Below are 19828 nucleotides of genomic sequence, written 5' to 3'. Positions count from 1 at the left end.
AAAATTTTGATTTCTACATCTATGTTAATTCAGAGTTTTGCTGGGTATAGGAACCTAGGCTGCTATTTGTGTTTTCTTAGGGTCTGTGTGACAACTGCTCAGGATCTTCTAGCTTTCATAGTCTCTAGAGAGAAGCCTGGTGTAATTCTGATAGGACTGTCTTTATAAGGTAATTGACCTGTTTCCCTTACTGCTCTTCATTCTTGTTTTGTGCATTTAGTGTTTTTATTATTGTGTGACAGCAGTAATTTTTTTGTGGTCCAGTCTATTTGGACTTCTGTAGGCTTCTTGAATGTCCATGGCCATCTCTTTCTTTAGGTTAGGAAGGGTTTTTTTTCTATAATTTTGTTGAAGATATTTACTGGTCCTATAAGTTGGGGATCTTCAGTCTCTTCTATACCTATTATCCTTAGGTTTGGTCTTCTAATTGAGTCCTGGGTTTCCTAGATGTTTGGGGTTAGGAGCTTTTTGCATTTTGCATTTTCTTTGACTGTTGTGTCAATGTTTCCTATGGTATCTTCTGCACCTGAGAGTCTCTTTTCTATCTCTTGTATTCTGTTGGTGGTGCTGGCATCTATGACTCTAGATTTCTTTCCGAGGTTTTCTAACTTCAGGGTTGTCTCCCTTTTTGATTCATTTATTGTTTCTATTTTCATTTTTAGATCCTGGATGGTTTTGTTCAATTCCTTGACTTCTTTGGCTGTGTTTTTATGTAATTTTTAAGGGATTTTTGTCTTTCCTGTGTTTCATGGGCTCTGTAGTACAGGATCAGCTCCTGGTGATCCTAGAAGGATCCTGTCCCAGTCTGTTCCTCAATTCCTGTGTCCAGATGGTTCTGGGAGGGTCCCTTAGTGCAGAATTGGTGATCTTATCTGTGCTCACAGGGCTGTCAGCACTCCTGGGAAACCAGCTCTCTCCAGGAGGTATTTGGTTATGGAGCGCTATGGCAGAGGATCAACTCCCAGTGAAGATGTTCCAGGCATATTTTTAAAAGGTGTTGTATGATTTGACACTAACCATCAATTGCTGTTGCATACATTATCAATCTTCAAAGTGTATTGAGAATTTGACTCTCTGAAAGTCATTGTAAATGGAGTACTTAAAGGTTCTAGAGTCAATCAAAACTTGACTAAGGTAGTTGATTAGTCAAGCAAACATGTTAGAGCATAGTGTAAAGACAGAAAGAATAAAAGAATATTTACACTAATCTTTAAATAAACACAAGGCCAGGAAAATAAGAAAGAGTGGATATAAAATATGTGAGGAAAACAAGCAATACAAAACAGAACAAAAACTAAAGCCAAGTATTAACAAGGGTAGAAGCCACTTTTAGGAAGTGTGGCACTTAGAAGTGGCACTTTTAGGAGTTATGATATTGTTTGGTAGGAATGGCCTTGCTGGAGGAAATGCTTCACTAATTAGCAGGATTTGAGTTTTTAGAAACACTAGCTAGACCTATAGTCACTTTCAATTGTGCTGCCTGCTGATTCAGATATACAACTCTCAACTCCTTTTCCAGCACCTTGTCTGCCTGTGTGCTGTCATGGTTCCTTCTTTAATGATAATGGACTCTGAAACTATAAGTTAGCTCCAGTTAAATATTTTCTTTTAAAAGAGGTTACCATGGTCATGGAGTTTCTGCACAGCACTAGAAACCCTAACTGAGACACACTCACACTGTTCACATGTTCTATGTTGTTCCTTTTCATAAGGAACTTTTTTTTTCATATTGAGGTTTCCACATGAGTTCCCATGGATAACGCTTTATTTTTATATGGCAGTCTTCATGACATGTTGAGTTCTTCTGCTAGTGTAACTTGGAACAATGAGCATCTTGCACAAGGTTGTATTTATTGTCAAAAATACTCTCTAATACAATATCTTTATATGGCTATTGGTTATGACCATAGTTTTTCAACAGAGATTACCACATCAAGAACAGAGTATATCAGCATTTTTGCAAATCTTAAAATAAGGGACAAACTGGTATTTCAAACAGATTGGGTGGGCAACCTAAGTTGTAGTATTCATGCTCAATGGTAGCTCCTACTGAAATGATAGCACTATTAAGAATCACAGCCCTCTAAAGATATCCTGTTTTTTTGCTGCATTTGTACTGATAGGTTTATGGAATGACTGAACATATATTATTATGAGTATTAACGTCTAAAATCACAGCTTGTACTATCTGGCACTGACATGTCATCACCAGATTTACCCTTCTCATGTACTCTGTCCTGTTGTAGTTTTGAATATAGTAGAATGTAGATGCAAATATGATCTCATATTTTCCTCTCTATTGCTACTTTGTGAATATTTACCCTTGGAACTAACCTCAGTCACACCTCCCTTTCCTTACTAGTGAATAGGTGGGATTATATACCTTCCTCTTTTCACTAAGTAACAGTTCCTAGTAGGTACAAGAAACACTGTATTGTGACTGACACTAAATTAATTCTTCAGTAAATGTAGCTCAGGGACACAACTGTTCTTTATACCCTGGGCCCTGGGGTTGATACCCAGTTCATGTGGGACAGAGGAAAAAGAAATATGTGATTTTTAAATAATATAGAGAAATAGAAAAGGTAATTGAAAGGCTGGATGTCAGTCAATGAAGAAACTACCTGATTAGGATACATAAAATTTCCCACCAATCCAAAAAACAAAACAAAACAAAACAAAAACAAAAAGAATTCTTTGTTTAGCTCTGTACCCAATTTTTATAAGCTTATTTGGTTCTCTGGAATCTAACATCTTGAGTTCTTTTTTATATATTGGATATTATCTCTCTATCTGATGTAGGGTTGGTAATGGTCTTTTCCCAATCTCCTGGTTTACATTTTGTCCTATTGACAACCCCTTTGTCTTATAGAAGCTTTGCAGTTTTATGAGGTCCCATTTCTCAATTCTTGATCTTAGAGCGTAAACCATTGTTGTTCTGTTCAGGAAGTTTTCCCCTGTACCCATGTGTTCGAGGCTCTTCCCCACTTGCTCTTCTATAGGTTCAGTGCGTCTAGTTTTATGTGGAGGTCTTTGATCCACTTCAACTTGAGCTTTGTACAAGGAGATAAGATTGGATCATGCATTCTTCTGAACAGTGACCTCCAGATGAACCATTCAGCACCATTTGTTGAAAATGCTTTTATCCACTGGATGGTTTTAGCTCCTTCGTCAAATATCAAGTGAATATATGTATGTGGGTTTATTTCTGGGTCTTCGATCTCAACTGAGGAATATCAAATGTCTCAGAGGCACCCAAAGGAATGTTCAACATCCTTAGTCAGCAGGGAAATGCAAATCAAAATGACACTGAGATTCCACATCACACCAGTCAGAATGACAACAATCAAAACCTCAGGTGACAGCAGATTCTAATGAGGATATGGAGAAACAGGAACACTCTTTCATTATTGGTGGAATTGCAAGATTGTACAACCTCTGCAGAAATAAGTCTGGCAGTTCCTCAGAAAATTGGACATAGTACTGCTTGAAGTCTCATCTATACCACCTCTGGACATATACTCAAAAGATCTTCTAACACATAACAAGGACACATGCTATACTATATTCACAGTAGCCATATTTATAAGCCAGAAACTGGAAAGAACCCAGATTACTTCAATAGAGGAATGGATACAGAAAATGTGGCACATTTACATAGTGGAATACTATTCAGCAATTAAACACAATGAATTCATGAAATTCTTAGGCCAATGAATGGAATTAGAAAATATCATCCTGAGTGAGGTAACCCAGTCACAAAAGAAAACGCATGTTATGCACACATTGATAAGTGGATATTAGTCTAAAAGGTCAGAATGACCAAGATACAATTCACAGACCATGTCAAGCTCATGAAGAAGGAAGACGAAAGTGTGGATGCTTCAGTCCTTCTTAGAAGGGGAACAAAATACTCACTGGAGGAGATATGGAAATAAAGAATGAAGCAGAGACTGGAGGAAAGGACATCAAGAGACTGCCCCATCTGGGGATCCATCCCATATAAAGACACTAAACCAGAATACTATTGCAGACGCCAAGAAGTGCATGCTGACAGGAGCCTAATATACCTGTCTCCTGAGAGCCTGTGCTATAGCCTGGCAAATACAGAGGTCAATGCTTGCAGTCAACCATTGGGCTGAGCACAGGGTCCCTAGTGGAGGAGTTAAAGAAAGAACTGAAGGAGAAAACCCATAGGAAGAGTGACAACGGCAAATAACCAGCCCCCCGCCCCCAGAGCTCCCAGGAACTAATGCACCAAGGAAAGACTACACATGGATGCACCCATGGCTCCAGCCACATCCAAAGCAGAGGATGTCCTTCTTGGACATCAGTAGGAGAAGAGGCCCTTAGTCCTGTGAAGGCTAGATGCCCCAGTGTAAGGGAATGCCAGAGCAGGGAAGCAGGCATGGGTAGGTGATTGGGAGATCACCCTCATAGAAGCAGGTGGAGGAAGGATGGGATAGGGGGTTTCTTGAGGGGAAACCAGAAAAGAGGATAAAAATTAGAAATGTAAATAAATTATCCAAGAAAACCAGAAAATAAAGAACAATAGAAACATTAAAATAAAAATAAAAAGAATAAAGAGGGGAATATGAAAAGAAAATGGAGAAGAGAGAAAACTCAATTAAAATGAAAAAAATTATGAAAAATATGAAGAAATGAAATTGCAATATTAAAATATAAATAGATGGAGTGAAAAGTAAGCGAAATCATTTTCCTTGCTAAGATCTCTCTGGATCTTCTAGAGTTAAAATGTTCAATGAATAAGATGAGAATTGTAGCAGATATTTTCTGATTATTCTAATTCTTCTCAGTTGTCAGCAAACTAATGGAATCAAAACCAGGCTATGCTTAATACCTGACAAACACTCAGACTGTACTCTCCAGATTGTTAAGTATGCAATGTACTGCCTGTGGATATTGATGGTAGAGCAGTGGGCCTTTCTAGCAACATGGGCATAGGAGGAATACTTGAGGTTTATCTTCACTTAGGAAGTGCTAATCTACACAATGAATATATACACAGTGTTTGTGCTACAGAGCTCTTCTCACTGAACAGTAAACTTGGACAGTCTATAGACCATGATGAACTGGTACACATCTGCTCTGAATGGTTTTAGGATCTTGCAATCTAAGGCACAGGAAACATTCAAGAAATGAGAAATGCCTGGAACACCTCCCACTGTGTGTGTGAGAGCATATACCTATCAGTATTTTCAGTCTGAGACACTTGCCAAAGGTATCATTGTCTTCTTGCCAGGGATAGCTGCTTACCCAGATATGCACTGAGGTGTTCATGAGAAGTCTGAGGTTCTTCTGAGAAGTCTCAGAGCATGCCTGGATTTCCAGTCTGGGAATAGTTGGGTCCCTAACAACAGAACCTCCCTCCAGGCAGCTCTGTAACTGAGTTTTCACTGAGCTTCCTGGTAATTTCTGTCCTGAAGCTAGCTTGCTTTCATCCTCCACACCTGGTGTGTATCTAAGCTTTTTGTCTGCAGGATGCAGCCTTCAGTGCTATGTCTTGCCCCCCACAGACACTTTCCTGCCTAGAAACAGTAAGCTCACCTCCATTTTAAACTTTTGTATTTGAGGAGCAAGGGTATTTGCTCACCTTGCTTTGTCATTCTCCATAGTGTGTGGAATGTGCTAGGGTTTATTTCTGTGCAGACAACTTCCAATTCTCACCCACTCTTCCTTCCATGACAAGTTCCAAGTCTTCTATCTTCTTTCCAGTCTATGTAAGAGAAAGCTATTCATGAGTGTTCCTATACTACCACCATGGATCTGAGCTGGAAATTTTATTTTATCAGTTGTGTGTTTCATTATATTAGCTACATTTCATTTGTTGGTTTTTCTCAAACATCACTTTTACTTCTTCGTTTTCCTTCACTTTTTTTACTTACTAAACATTTCATTTGTATGTATTTATTATGGCATGATTTAATCTTGTGTCTGTGTGGTTATTGGTATTTAGTTCTCTAGCTTACATTTATACACAGTGACCTACATTTGGAGCTGATTATATTGTATTAGTGTGGAAGGTTACTATGTTATACTTGTTTTTATTTTTTCTCTCTTTTTTTTTGCTTTTTTCTAGCTCATATCCTTCTTGTGATTTCCTCTTTTTGTTACTGACATTTAAGTAGAAAAAATATACATTATTAAAGGCACTCTTGATTTGTTGGTTGCCGATTTGTCCTTTTGATGGTGTCCTTTGCCTTACAGAAACTTTGTAATTTTATGAGGTCTCATTTGTCAATTCTTTTATTTTTTTATTCGATATATTTTTTATTTACATTTCAAATGATTTCCCCTTTTCTAGCCCCCCCACTCCCCGAAAGTCCTGTAAGCCCCCTTCTCTCCCCCTGTCTTCTCACCCACCCTTCCCACTTCCCCGTTCTGGTTTTGCTGAATACTGCTTCACTGAGTCTTTCCAAAACAAGGGGCCACTCCTCCTTTCTTCTTGTACCTCATTTGATGTGTGGATTATGTTTTGGGTATTCCAGTCTTCTAGGTTAATATCCACTTATTAGTGAGTGCATACCATGATTCACCTTTTGAGTCAGGGTTACCTCACTTAGTATGATGTTCTCTAGTTCCATCCATTTGCCTAAAAATTTCATGAATTCATTGTTTCTAATGGCTGAATAGTACTCCATTGTGTAGATATACCACATTTTTTGCATCCACTCTTCTGTTGAGGGATACCTGGGTTCTTTCCAGCATCTGGCAATTATAAATAGGGCTGCTATGAACATAGTAGAGCATGTATCCTTATTACATGGTGGGGAATCCTCTGGGTATATGCCCAGACGTGGTATAGCAGGATCTTCTGGAAGTGAGGTGCCCAGTTTTCTGAGGAACCGCCAGACTGATTTCCAGAGTGGTTGTACCAATTTGCAACCCCACCAGCAGTGGAGGAGTGTTCCTCTTTCTCCACACCCTCTCCAACACCTGCTATCTCCTGAATTTTTAATCTTAGCCATTCTGACTGGTGTAAGGTGAAATCTCAGGGTTGTTTTGATTTGCATTTCCCTAATGACTAATGAAGTTGAGCATTTTTTAAGATGCTTCTCCGCCATCCGAAGTTCTTCAGGTGAGAATTCTTTGTTTAACTCTGTACCCCTTTTTTTAATTAGGTTGTTTGGTTTTCTGGAGTCTAACTTCTTGAGTTCTTTATATATATTGGATATTAGCCCTCTATCTGATGTAGGGTTGGTGAAAATCTTTTCCCAATTTGTTGGTTGCCAATTTGTCCTCTTGATGGTGTCCTTTGCCTTACAGAAACTTTGTAATTTTATGAGGTCCCATTTGTCAATTCTTGCTCTTAGAGCATATGCTATTGGTGTTCTGTTCAGGAACTTTCCCCCTGTACCAATGTCCTCCAGGGTCTTCCCCAGTTTCTTTTCTATTAGCTTCAGAGTATCTGGCTTTTTGTGGAGGTCCTTGATCCATTTGGAGTTGAGCTTAGTACAAGGAGACAAGGATGGATCAATTTGCATTCTTCTGCATGCTGACCTCCAGTTGAACCAACACCATTTGTTGAAAAGGCTATCTCTTTTCCATTGGATGTTTTCAGCCCCTTTGTCGAGGATCAAGTGGCCATAGGTGTGTGGGTTCATTTCTGGATCTTCAATCCTGTTCCATTGATCCGCCTGCCTGTCACTGTACCAATACCATGCAGTTTTTAACACTATTGCTCTGTAGTATTGCTTGAGGTCAGGGATAGTCATTCCTCCAGAAGTTCTTTTGTTGTTGAGTATAGTGTTAGCTATCCAGGGTTTTTTGTTATTCCAGATGAATTTGAGAGGGCTAATATCCAATATATACAAGGAACTAAAGAAGTTAGACCCCAGAAAACCAATTAACCCTATTAAAAAATAGGGTACAGAGCTAAACAAAGAATTTTCACCTGAGGAACTTCAAATGGCTGAGAAGCATCTTAAGAAATGCTCAGCTTCATTAGTCATTAGGGAAATGCAAATCAAAACAACCTTGAGATTTCACCTTACACCAGTCAGAATGGCTAAGATTAAAAATTCAGGAGACAGCAGGTGTTGGTGAGGATGTGGAGAAAGAGGAACACTCCTCTACCCCTGGTGGTGTTGCAAATTGGTACAACCACTCTGGAAATTAGTCCGGTGGTTCCTCAGAAAACTGGGCATGTCACTTCAGGAAGATCTGGCTATACCACTTCTGTGCATATACCCAGAGGATTCTCCAGCATGTAATAAGGATACAGGCTCCACTTTGTTCATAGCAGCCCTATTTATAATATCCAGAAGCTGGAAAGAACCCAGCTGTCCTTCAACAGAGGAATGGATAAAGAAAATGTGGTTTATATGCACAAAGAGAACTAACTATTCAGACATTAGAAACAATGAATTCATGAAATTTTTAGACAAATGGATGGAACTTGACAGCATCATCCTAAGTGAGTTAACCCAGTCTCAAAAGAACACTCATGGTATGCACTCACTGATAAACGGGTATTAGCCTAGAAGCTTGGAATACCCAAGACACAATTATTCATATATCAAATATTGCCCAAGAAGAAGTAAGGAGTAGCCCCTGACCCTGGGAAGGAAGGAGTAGCCCCTGACCCTGGAAAGGCTCAGTGCAGGAGTATAGGGGAATACCAGGACAGGGAAGTGGGAAGGGGTGGATTGGGGAACAGGGGGATGGAAGAGGGCTTATGGGACTTTCAGGGAGCAGGGATCCAGGAAAGGGAAAATCACTTGAAATGTAAATAAAGAATATATCAAATAAAAAAAAGAGAGAGAATAGAAAAAAGCAGAAAAACATTACCATCTCTAGCAGAACCTGTAGACTTATATCTCCATAAACATTCACGGGGTTGTATATATTATATTACCCAGATTGATTAAAATACCACATGTTGGTTTATTTTCTATATCTCGGTTTGTTTTAGAATCTGTGCTAGACTAGAGGGAATGATATCTACACATTATTTATTTTGTAACTCTTAACAGATTGTTTAAAAATATTTTATTTTCTATTCTCAGGAAGTTTTTTAATTCCAGGATTTCTTTTTGGTCGTTTTTTTGGAGGCTATATTGCTTACAAATTGCAAATGGATACAAAGAATAAATTGAAATTTATAGCATCAACATCTGCTATATCAATTTTGCTTTTCCTATTACTGTTATCTGTGGAGTGTGAAACAGCAAAATTTCCTGGAATCAATGATGATTATGATGGGTAAATATATGTTTGCAGAGTATGTACTTTAGTCATAGCTGAATAGATATTTTCTATATTAATAATTCAATAACTATGCAATTAAATTTCTTCAGAAATATCAATAATGCAAATGAAATTTCACTTTGTTTTTCTCTTTATATTAAGAGTACATATCTCATAGAGATATATTTGTCTATCATGTATTTATTAGTGATTTATGATTAAAACTAGAACTTTGTGTTATAGTTTGCATCAAGTAATAGATTTTACTAAAATATCTGTAACATTTTTTACCTTGTGTTCTTGAACTTATGGGTCTATTTTGTAGACATCACAGAATAGATTTGAAGTATATTTGAGCATGCACGTACACATATTAGATTAAATATGCAAAGATCAAAGGGTCTGGCATGAATTCATATTAAATATTTGACAGCATAAATGTAACTGTAAGCAAAAGGACTGAGCAAGTGAAATGTTAAAAGAGAATAATACCACTTTCAACTAAAAAGGGATAGCATATGACAAACCACTATTCAATAAATGCTACTGGAGCTGACCACAAGGCTATAAAATATAATGCTAACGCTACTTCCTATCCTGCTCACTACCCCTCCCCCCAAGTCACTTCATCTCACAGTCGTTCCCACAGTCTCCTTTCTCTTCTCTTCTGAACAGGTCAGGCCCTCCTTTGGTATCTATAATCCCCCCACGTTGGCATTATAAGTCTCTGTGAGGCTAGGTAATTCCTCTTCCACAGAGGGAAGACATGGCAGCCCAGCTATAAGAACCTCCTCCATTTACAAGCAACAGCATTTGGGATAGCCTCTTTTCCAATTGTTTGGGACCTACATAAATCCAAGCTGCACATTTGCTACATATGTGCAGGGAGACCTAGGTCCAGCATGGGTGGGTATGTTCTTTGTTTGGTGATTTGTACTTAGAGAACCCCAAGGGTCCAGATTAGTTGATTCTGTTGGTCTTCCTAAGTAGTCCCTATCCCCTTTGGGACCCACAACCCTTCCTCCTATTCTTCCATAAGAGTACCCATACTCCATCCATTCTTTAGCTCTGTGTGTCTCTATCTGTCTGTGTGTCTATTCTGCTGAGTGGAACCTCATTTCTCGCTTCTGGCTATTATGAATAAAACTGTTATGAAAATAGTTGAGAAAGTGACTTTCTGGTATGTTGAAACATCATATGGGAATATGCCTAAAGGTGGTATTGATGAGTATGAGAAAGCACCAAATTGATCCCCAAAGTGATTGTACAAGTTTGGACTAACACCAACAATTAAGAAGTTTCCCCCTTGCTCCACATCCTTGGCAGCATGTACTATTTCTTGAGTTATTGATTTCAGCCATTTTGATTGGTGCATGATAGAACTTCAAGGGTTGTTTTGATATGTAGTTCCTTGATGACTAATGACTTTGAACATTTCTTTAAATGTTTCTTGGTCATTCAAGATTTCCTTGTTTAGAATTCTCAGTTTAGTTCTGTACTCCATTGTTAATTGATTATTTGGGTTCGTGGTGTCTAACTTCTTGAGTTCTTTGTAAATTTTGGATCTTAGTCCTCTGTCAGGTGTAGGGTTGAAGAACATTTCTCAATCTATAGGCTACTGATATGTTCTATTGACAGTTTCCTTGCCTTACATTCCTTGCTTTGCAGTTTCATGAGGTCCGTTTTATCAAATTTTAATATTACAGCCTTGGAAATTTATGTTCTGTTCAAGAAATTGTCTCTTATACCAATCAGGTCACGGGAATTTCCTACTATTTTTTCTATGAGATTTACTATATCTGTTTTTAAGTTTTTATTAATCATTCCATTATTTTACATCTTTAATGATATCCCCTACCTTGTTCCCTTCCTCAACCCCTCATCCAAAATCTGCCCTCTCTCCCTAAACTTTTCCTCTATGAAGTTTCTCCCCTACCCACCCACTTTCTCACTCGCCACTGCTCCAGCATCCCCCTACACTGGGGCATCAAACAGCCACAGGACCAAGGTCCTTCCCTTCTATTAACGTCAGACAAGGCCATCCTCTGATTTACATGTATCTGGAGCCCTATAAACTCCTTGTTTGGTGGTCTAGTCCCTGGAGTACTAGCTGATCCAGCCAGCCAACATTGTTCATCCTATGAGGCTGCAATACCCTTCTGTTCCTCCAGTCCTTCCAGCAGCTCTCCCACCAGGGTTGCAAGCTCAGTCTGATGGTTGCCTCTAAGCATCTGCATTGGTCAGATGATGAAAGAGCTTCTAGAACAGTCACATCAGGTTCGTATCACAAAGCTCTGCTTGGTAACAGCAATGATGTCTGAGTTTGGTGTCTGCACATATGATGGATTCCCAGGTGGGACCATACTTGGATGGCCTTTCCTTCAGCCTCTGTCCCATTTTTTCTTTGTCCTTCTTTTCTTTGGACAGGAGCATCTTTTGGGCATGTGCCCAGTACTGGTATAACTGGATCATCAGGTAGAACTATTTGCATTTATCTGATGAACGGCCAGATTGATATCTACAGTGGTTTTGCCAGCTTGCAGTCCCACCAGAAATGGAGAAGTGTTCCTCTTACACCACATCCTTGCTAGCATCTGGTGTCACCTGTATTTATGATCTTAGCCATTCTGATTGATGTGAGGTGGAATCTCAGGATCATTTTGATTGGCATTTCCCTGAGGACTAAGAATGTTGAACATTTCTTTAAGTGCTTCTCAGCCATTCAAGATTCTATAATCTCAGAATTCTCTGCTTATCTCTGTACCCCATTTTTAATTGGGTTAATTGATTCTCTGGCGTCTAACTTCTTTAGTTCTTTGTGTATCTATTTTAATGTTGAGATCTTGAACCACTTGGATCTGAATTTTGTAAAGGATGATAAATATGTACCTATGTGTATTCACCCTTTATTGAAGATATTTTCATAGTTCCCTTGTATGATTTTGGATTATTTTTCAAAAATCAAGTGCCCAGAGGTATGTTGGTTTACATCTGTGACTTGGATTTCATTTCATTGATCAGCATGCCTGTTTCTGTACCAGTACCATGCAGTTTGTTATCACTATTGCTTTGTAATACAGCTTGAGGTCATTGTAGTACAGCAGAGGTGATTAGTTTGGATGTTCTTTTATTGTTCAGGATTGTTGTGACTATCATGGGTTTTTTTGATTTTCCATATGAAGTTGAGAGTTGCTCTTACAACTCTCATGGGGATTGCATTAAATCACAAGATTTCTCTTGGTAAGATGACCATTTTCACCCATCCGTAATTGTGGTAGATCATTCTGTTTTATGATATTTTCTTGTTTCTTTCTTCAGAGACTTGAAGTACTTGTCATACCAACTCTACACTTATTTGGTTAGACTTACACCAAAACATTTTATAATATTCATGGCTAATGTAAAGGGTTTTGTTTCTGTACATTCATTCTTGCCCCATTTATCATATGTATAAAGGAGGCCTGCTGGACTCTTGGAGTCAAGGACTCTTTTAAAAATTAAGCCACAGAGTTTTTCTGATCATTTAAAACATTTAAGAGTTCTATATTAGTAATGAGAAATGGCATAAAAATGGACAAATAGTTTGAAACAATTTCATCAAATAATGATTACATATTCATACAAAATATGCAGATAGAAATTAATTCACTTCCATTGGTCACTAGGAAACTGTCCCATATCAGAATGTGTAAATCACTGAAATCATACCATCACAAAGTAATGTGGAGAACAGTTGAAGCTCATACATACTGCCAGCTGAACTTCAACCAGGAACTGAGGGTATCCATGCAAGTGTCATGAAATTAGAGAAATGAACCACAAAGAGGTTAGAGTAAAATTTCAGTTGAAGTTGACCTTGTCAACTTGGATCAAACTCTGGGGAGTCTGATGCCATTTTGTCTCTTCTCAAATTTTGTACCCAAACTCTATCATGTGCCATCCTTTCCAACATCTGCTCACTGAACTCAAACCTCCAGTGCATCATGACAAGCTTTACCATTCTCTATACCCTTCCTAGATTCAGTTTTTCTTCAGTATTCTCTTTCTCTCAAGTTATGTCAGTTTCTGTTTTCAATGCATCTTTTTCCTGCATGTATTAATTTATATATGAGGTCAATTAATGTAGAGCCTCCATCTTGCTTCTGTGTTTTAAGTGTAGATTTTTTTTTTCAAAATTTAATCAAGTGCCTTAGGAAAACAGCCAAAAGAGCAGATTCAAATACTCAGTAGCGATAAGCAGAAAAGAAGATATACAAATTGATTTAGCGCCCCCCAAATTTAAATTTTGTTTGTATAGTTTATCTACCACAAAAGCTAAAGTACTAACTTAAACATTGATTTGAAGAGCAGGAGGATAGAATGCCCTCAATAAATTGAATGACCAACAACTTGGTAAATTCAATCAGCATCAGCTTAAGTGCTTTACTTCTTAGTTTTAATTGTTCCTGTAGTTAAAATAGAACACTTTTGATATGTTTTCTTTCATGAAGACACTGATACTGAGTGATTCTTGGCATGAAGGAAAACTATCTTATGAAGATACCTTTGATATTGAACAATTCTTGCTTGAGGGAAAAACAACAAATAAACAAACAAAAAAAACTAAGCTCATGTTGCAGGTGCCTGAGCTCTACCTATCATTGCTTGGAACTCAGGTATTGCTGCTCTGCACTACTGGGCTCTAACAGGAAGGGCTTACATGAGGTAGGCAGCAGGAGCTCTCTGAGTTCTTTTCATATCATGAGGAGGGTGAGCCCTGAACCTGTGCAGCTGGCCTGGAATCCATTCTGCAGGCCTTGACAAGGTGTTTCTGGCAGAAAATTATATCAACTATCTATATATCAATGTATCTATGCATCTATACATCCATCTGACTATCTATCTATCTATCCATCTATCTATCATCTATCTATCTATCTATTTATCTATCTATATATATATCATTTATCATCTATCATCTATCTTAATTTTGAAAATTATTTGTCACTGATTTTTTTCTCTCTCATGGGCTATTTTTGTATTCAGTTTATCTTTGAAAGATTTGGTCTTCTAGATCTTAAAAATGTTTTCAATAATGTTAGAAAATGATTTGTCACAAAATCTGAGAAGTTAGTACTATGTTAGTACCACTCTTCGAAGAGTGGAAAACCCTTTTCTGTGAGAGGCCCAAGTATCCTAAAACCCTAATATCAATTTGAAGAATTATTTTCTTACATTCTCAAAGGATCTTGTGTTTTGGACCAATTGAGGAGCAATTGTGTTTTGGACACACTTTGTATGTGTCACAGCAGGGAGAAAAATGAACTCTAAAGAAGTTAGAATGAAAATTTGGTTCAGATTGACTTCATCAACCTGGATCAAACTTCAGGATCTCTGTTGTCAGGCTGTTTAATATCAGCATATCCAAACACAGTATTTTGGGGGAGCGTTTCTTTGTTTATAAAGTGCCCAGTGCACAAAGAAGCTTAATTCCACTGAAACTCAACTCAGTGTCTCTGTCATTTATCCCAAGAAGATGGGTTATAGAGATAGATTGCCAGTAATAGCTTATTGATATAAAGAAGGAGCTACTGTAGTCATGATGAGAGATCATATAGGCTACTAGTCACCTCTGGTCCTGGTTGTGGGAGCTTTGGGGAGCTGATGGCTGTACAGGAAATATAAAGACCATTTAGATTACCTTTAGTCCTGCTTGAGATAGGTAGTTATGGCCTGCCCCAAAAGATAATATAGTACAAATGTCTATTAGTCACTTCCAATTTGAAGATTTCTGGATGAAAGAAAAGGTATCATGTCAAATCCTTTGAGATAACAATCTCTGTGTTTAACACTTCTGGTTTCCACGGTGATCTGTGGACACAAGACCTTTTGTGATCCTACAAATAAATCATTTTGGAAATGTGACTGTCATTTGAAAAAAATTTTAAAAAATAGGTAGCTAGAGAGATGGTTCAGTGTTCAAGCACACTTGTTCTCCTGCTAAAGGCCTAGGTTCCATTTCCCTTACTAAAATGGAGGATCATAACTCTATTATCTCTATTTCAAATAGGTGCAATGGCTTTCCTTTGCTTTCATTGGTGCTAAACTCACACGGCTCATATACATACATCTGAGCAAACCACAAACACATAAAATGATCCTAAATTAGTTACCCTAACAACTTTCATACTTTTTAAATATTCTAATTGTAATACATAAGGCTCATGAAAACATGTGACCTTATAAGAAAAAATAAAGTTCATTAATGCAAAAGAAGCAAGGAAAATATAGGTATGATGTGATTACGTTTTTTTAAAATCCCAACAGATGAACAGGAAAAGAGTATTAATAAGTAATAACATGTAATTAATTAATCAGTAAAGGGGTAAAGTCAATCTTTAAAGTGGGGATGTGTCAGCCCATTTTAGGTGGTTATAATTTTATTTGTTAGAGAATGGCAAAAAATTTATTGCATCATAAAAATAATTTAAATAGTACATATTTTAAGATTTATTTATGTTTTGTTTATGTGATGATTATTCACCCACATACATGTTTATCCATTATATGCATGCTTGATGTCTTGAGAGAACATATGAGGGCATCAAACTCCATGGAATTGGAGTTACAGATGGTTGTGAACTGCCATGTGCATGTTGGAAATGGGATTTTACTCCTCTGAAAAAGCAGGATGTATTGATAAGAACTAAGCCAATGTTCCAGGGCTGTCAATTGTCACATTCATAAATGTGTATTTATTATGTTTCTATACTTTAGTCAATCTGTGAAAAACATTTCAAAGGCATATTTATAGAGTCTGTGGATACCTTCATGTAAACATTAACAATTTCACTTATGGCATTATAATTGTGTTTCATCTTAACTTCACAGCCTTGGTAGCATTGGAAGTCTCAAAGCTCCATGCAATGACTACTGTGGTTGCGCATCTACTGTCTATAATTCCATATGTGGACGAGATGAGAAACAATATTTCTCCCCCTGCTTTGCAGGGTGCAGTGCTTCTAAACAGATGAGGAGAGAAAAGGTAGATTTTCTTATTGCTTCTTCCTCCCCAGTAACATGCACAATTTCTACATGGTAACTAGATTTTACTCAAATCTCTTTAATTTTTTTTCTTACTTTTCCTTAATTTTAATTTTAGCCACATGGAAATAAAACCTGATTGTTGTTTACCAAATTCCCCTTCAGCAGCATTCACTGAATTCTGATCACAATCTTTTACACAACAAAGGGTCACCCAGTGCTGTCCTGTGAGTCACTTTTCTTTCTTTTTTTTTTTTTTTTTTTTTTTATACATGTAGGTAGATACTCATAAATGAGGCAGACTAAAGTCTCATGCAATAGTAAACTTTATTCAGAGCATCAAACAATTTATACTCTGAGGGTTAAGAAAGGTCACCTGAGTAAAGTTCTCATGAGGTCAAGTTGTATGCAACCATAAGGATAAGCTAAACGTGGGGGAAAAAAAAGAAAATAAAAAAATTCAATTGAGACGCATAAAAGATAGTTTATACATTTAATTGAATACCAATAGCAAGCAATACTGAGTAATATGAAGTAAACTCAGTTCTCTCTGCTACATCTGGGAGGAGGATAAAAACACATTCCAAGAATAATACCATATTTTGAAGAAATTGAGGTCACAAGGCTCTTGTCTTGTTTTCTTGGAGTGTACTCACAAGCACTCATAAGTTTCACACAACTCTCTTCCTGAACTGTGTTCTGACAGGCTTATAGGTTGCAGTCTGTCATAAAGAGAAGAAGAAACAATGGCAAATGCCTTAGTTTGCTTTTAGAGTGGTTTTCTTTTTTCTTTTTTTCTTTTTTTTTATTCGATATAATTTATTTACATTTCAAATGATTTCCCCTTTTCTAGCCCCCCCTACTCCCCGAAAGTCCCGCAAACCCCCTTCTCTTCCCCTGTCCTCCCACCCACCCCTTCCCACTTCCCCGTTCTGGTTTTGCCGAATACTGTTTCACTGAGTCTTTCCAGAGCCAGGGGCCACTCCTCCTTTCTTCTTGTACCTCATTTGATGTGTGGATTATGTTTTGGGTATTCCAGTTTTCTAGGTTAATATCCACTTATTAGTGAGTGCATACCATGATTCACCTTTTGAGTCTGGGTTACCTCACTTAGTATGATATTCTCTAGCTCCATCCATTTGCCTAAGAATTTCATGAATTCATTGTTTCTAATGGCTGAATAGTACTCCATTGTGTAGATATACCACAATTTTTGCATCCACTCTTCTGTTGAGGGATACCTGGGTTCTTTCCAGCATCTGGCAATTACAAATAGGGCTGCTATGAACATAGTAGAGCATGTATCCTTATTACATGGTGGGGAGTCTTCTGGGTATATGCCCAGGAGTGGTATAGCAGGATCTTCTGGAAGTAAGGTGCCCAGTTTTCGGAGGAACCGCCAGACTGATTTCCAGAGTGGTTGTACCAATTTGCAACCCCACCAGCAGTGGAGGAGTGTTCCTCTTTCTCCACACCCTCTCCAACACCTGCTGTCTCCTGAATTTTTAATCTTAGCCATTCTGACTGGTGTAAGATGAAATCTTAGGGTTGTTTTGATTTGCATTTCCCTAATGACTAATGAAGTTGAGCATTTTTTAAGATGCTTCTCTGCCATCCGAAGTTCTTCAGGTGAGAATTCTTTGTTTAACTCTGTACCCCATTTTTTAATAGGGTTGTTTGGTTTTCTGGAGTCTAACTTCTTGAGTTCTTTATATATATTGGATATTAGCCCTCTTACCCAAATCTATGGGACACAATGAAAGCAGTGCTAAGAGGAAAACTCATAGCCCTGAGTGCCTCCAAAAAGAAAATGGAGAGAACATACATTACCAGCTTAATGACACACCTGAAAGCCTTAGAACAAAAAGAAGCTATTTCGCCCAGGAGGAGTAGAAGGCAGGAAATCATCAAACTCAGGGCCGAAATCAATCAAGTAGAAACAAAGAGAACCATACAAAAAATCAACAATACCAGGAGCTGGTTCTTTGAGAAAATCAACAAGATAGATAAACCCTTAGCCAGAATGACCAAAGGGCACAGAGAAAGTATCCAAATTAACAAACTTAGAAATGAAAAGGGAGATATAACAACAGAAACTGAGGAAATCCAAAAAATCATCAGATCCTACTACAAGAGCCTGTACTCAACACAACTGGAGAATCTGGAGGAAATGGACAATTTCCTTGACAGATACCAAATACCAAAATTAAATCAGGACCAACTAGACCATCTAAACAGTCCCATAATGCCTAAAGAAATAGAAGGAGTCATAGAAAGTCTTCCAACCAAAAAAAGCACAGGACCAGATGGCTTCAGTGCAAAATTCTACCAGACCTTCAAAGAAGAGTTAACACTTTTCTTTCAAATATGCCTTTGGCTGAGATTCAAAATGCCTACTCTACACTTTCCTGATATTTCCTATTTTTGCTCCACAGCAACTCATATGTGGACTTGATTTTTTTTGTTTGTTTTGTTTGCAAATCCAATGCTCTCCCACTGAGCCACAACCCTAGATCCCAGTTTTTTTGATTGTGCACCACACCTTACCACTTTTATTATATATATGTATATTTAAAAAATCAAAAACATTTCTGACAGAGAAACTACAAGCTATAGAAAACTCACATGAGTGGGAGAAATATGACTGAATTGAATATGCTCAAAATTCATTACATATCTCATGATAGTGACTTGAAACTTCCTAAAACCAGAAATGCTGCCAACATACAAAACTAATTTCTTTTATTACTCCTTGTTCTGTTGTAGAGAGTAATTGCCTACCTACCACTTCCCCTAATTTGTGAGGCTTTCTGATTTTTATTTTGTAGGTATGCATGTTTTAATGAATGTATGTGGTTTTTATGATTGTAGTTTGTGTGTTTGTGTGTGTGTGCACACATGTGAAGGATGCCTGTGCATGCATAATAGTATTTTATTCTTCAAAATGGAATAAGTATTCAGCTAGAAGGCCCATACCTAAACATAATAAAAGCAATATACAGCAAAACATTGCCCAGCATCAAACTAAATGGAGAGAAATTTGAAACAATCCCACTAAAATCAGAGACTAGACAAGGCTGCGCACTCTCTCCCTACCTGCTCAATATAGTATTGGAACTCCTAGCCAGAGCAATTAAACAACAACAAAAAAAGTCAAAGGAATACAAATTGGAAAGGAAGAAGTCAAAGTATCACTATTTGCAGATGATATGATAGTATCCTTAAGTGATCCCAAAAATTCCACCAGAGATCTCTAAACAAGATAAGCAACTTCAGCAAATTGGCTAGATATAAAATTAAGTCAAAAAAATCAGAAGTCTTCCTTTACTCAAAGAATAAACAGACGGAGAAAGAAATTATCAAAACAAAAACTTTCACAATAGTCACAAATAATACAAAATACATTCGTTTGACTCTAACCAAACAAGTGAAAGATACATATGACAAGAATTTCAAGTCACTGAATAAGAAATCAAACAACATCTCACAGGATATAAAGATCTCCCATGCTCATGGATTGGCAGAATTAATATAGTAAAACTGGTCATCTTGATAAAAGTAATCTGCAGATTCAATGCAATCACCATCAAAATTC

At 37.5% G+C, this 19828-nt stretch overlaps 1 protein-coding gene across 1 annotated transcript in view; it reads left to right on the top strand.

Moving 5' to 3' along the window:
- The window catches only part of LOC127692779 (solute carrier organic anion transporter family member 6C1-like), a 104746-nt gene that overhangs the window by 58679 nt on the left and 26239 nt on the right, over nt 1-19828 (top strand). Inside the window, exons 8-9 of the mRNA XM_052193376.1 lie at nt 9030-9225; nt 16081-16234. Of these exons, the coding sequence (XP_052049336.1) occupies nt 9030-9225; nt 16081-16234 (350 nt within the window). The remainder of the gene's footprint in view (nt 1-9029; nt 9226-16080; nt 16235-19828) is intronic.

Source organism: Apodemus sylvaticus, chromosome 9 (assembly GCF_947179515.1).
Source record: "Apodemus sylvaticus chromosome 9, mApoSyl1.1, whole genome shotgun sequence".
Taxonomy (NCBI): domain Eukaryota; kingdom Metazoa; phylum Chordata; class Mammalia; order Rodentia; family Muridae; genus Apodemus; species Apodemus sylvaticus.
This window is presented reverse-complemented; position numbering and strand designations above follow the sequence as displayed.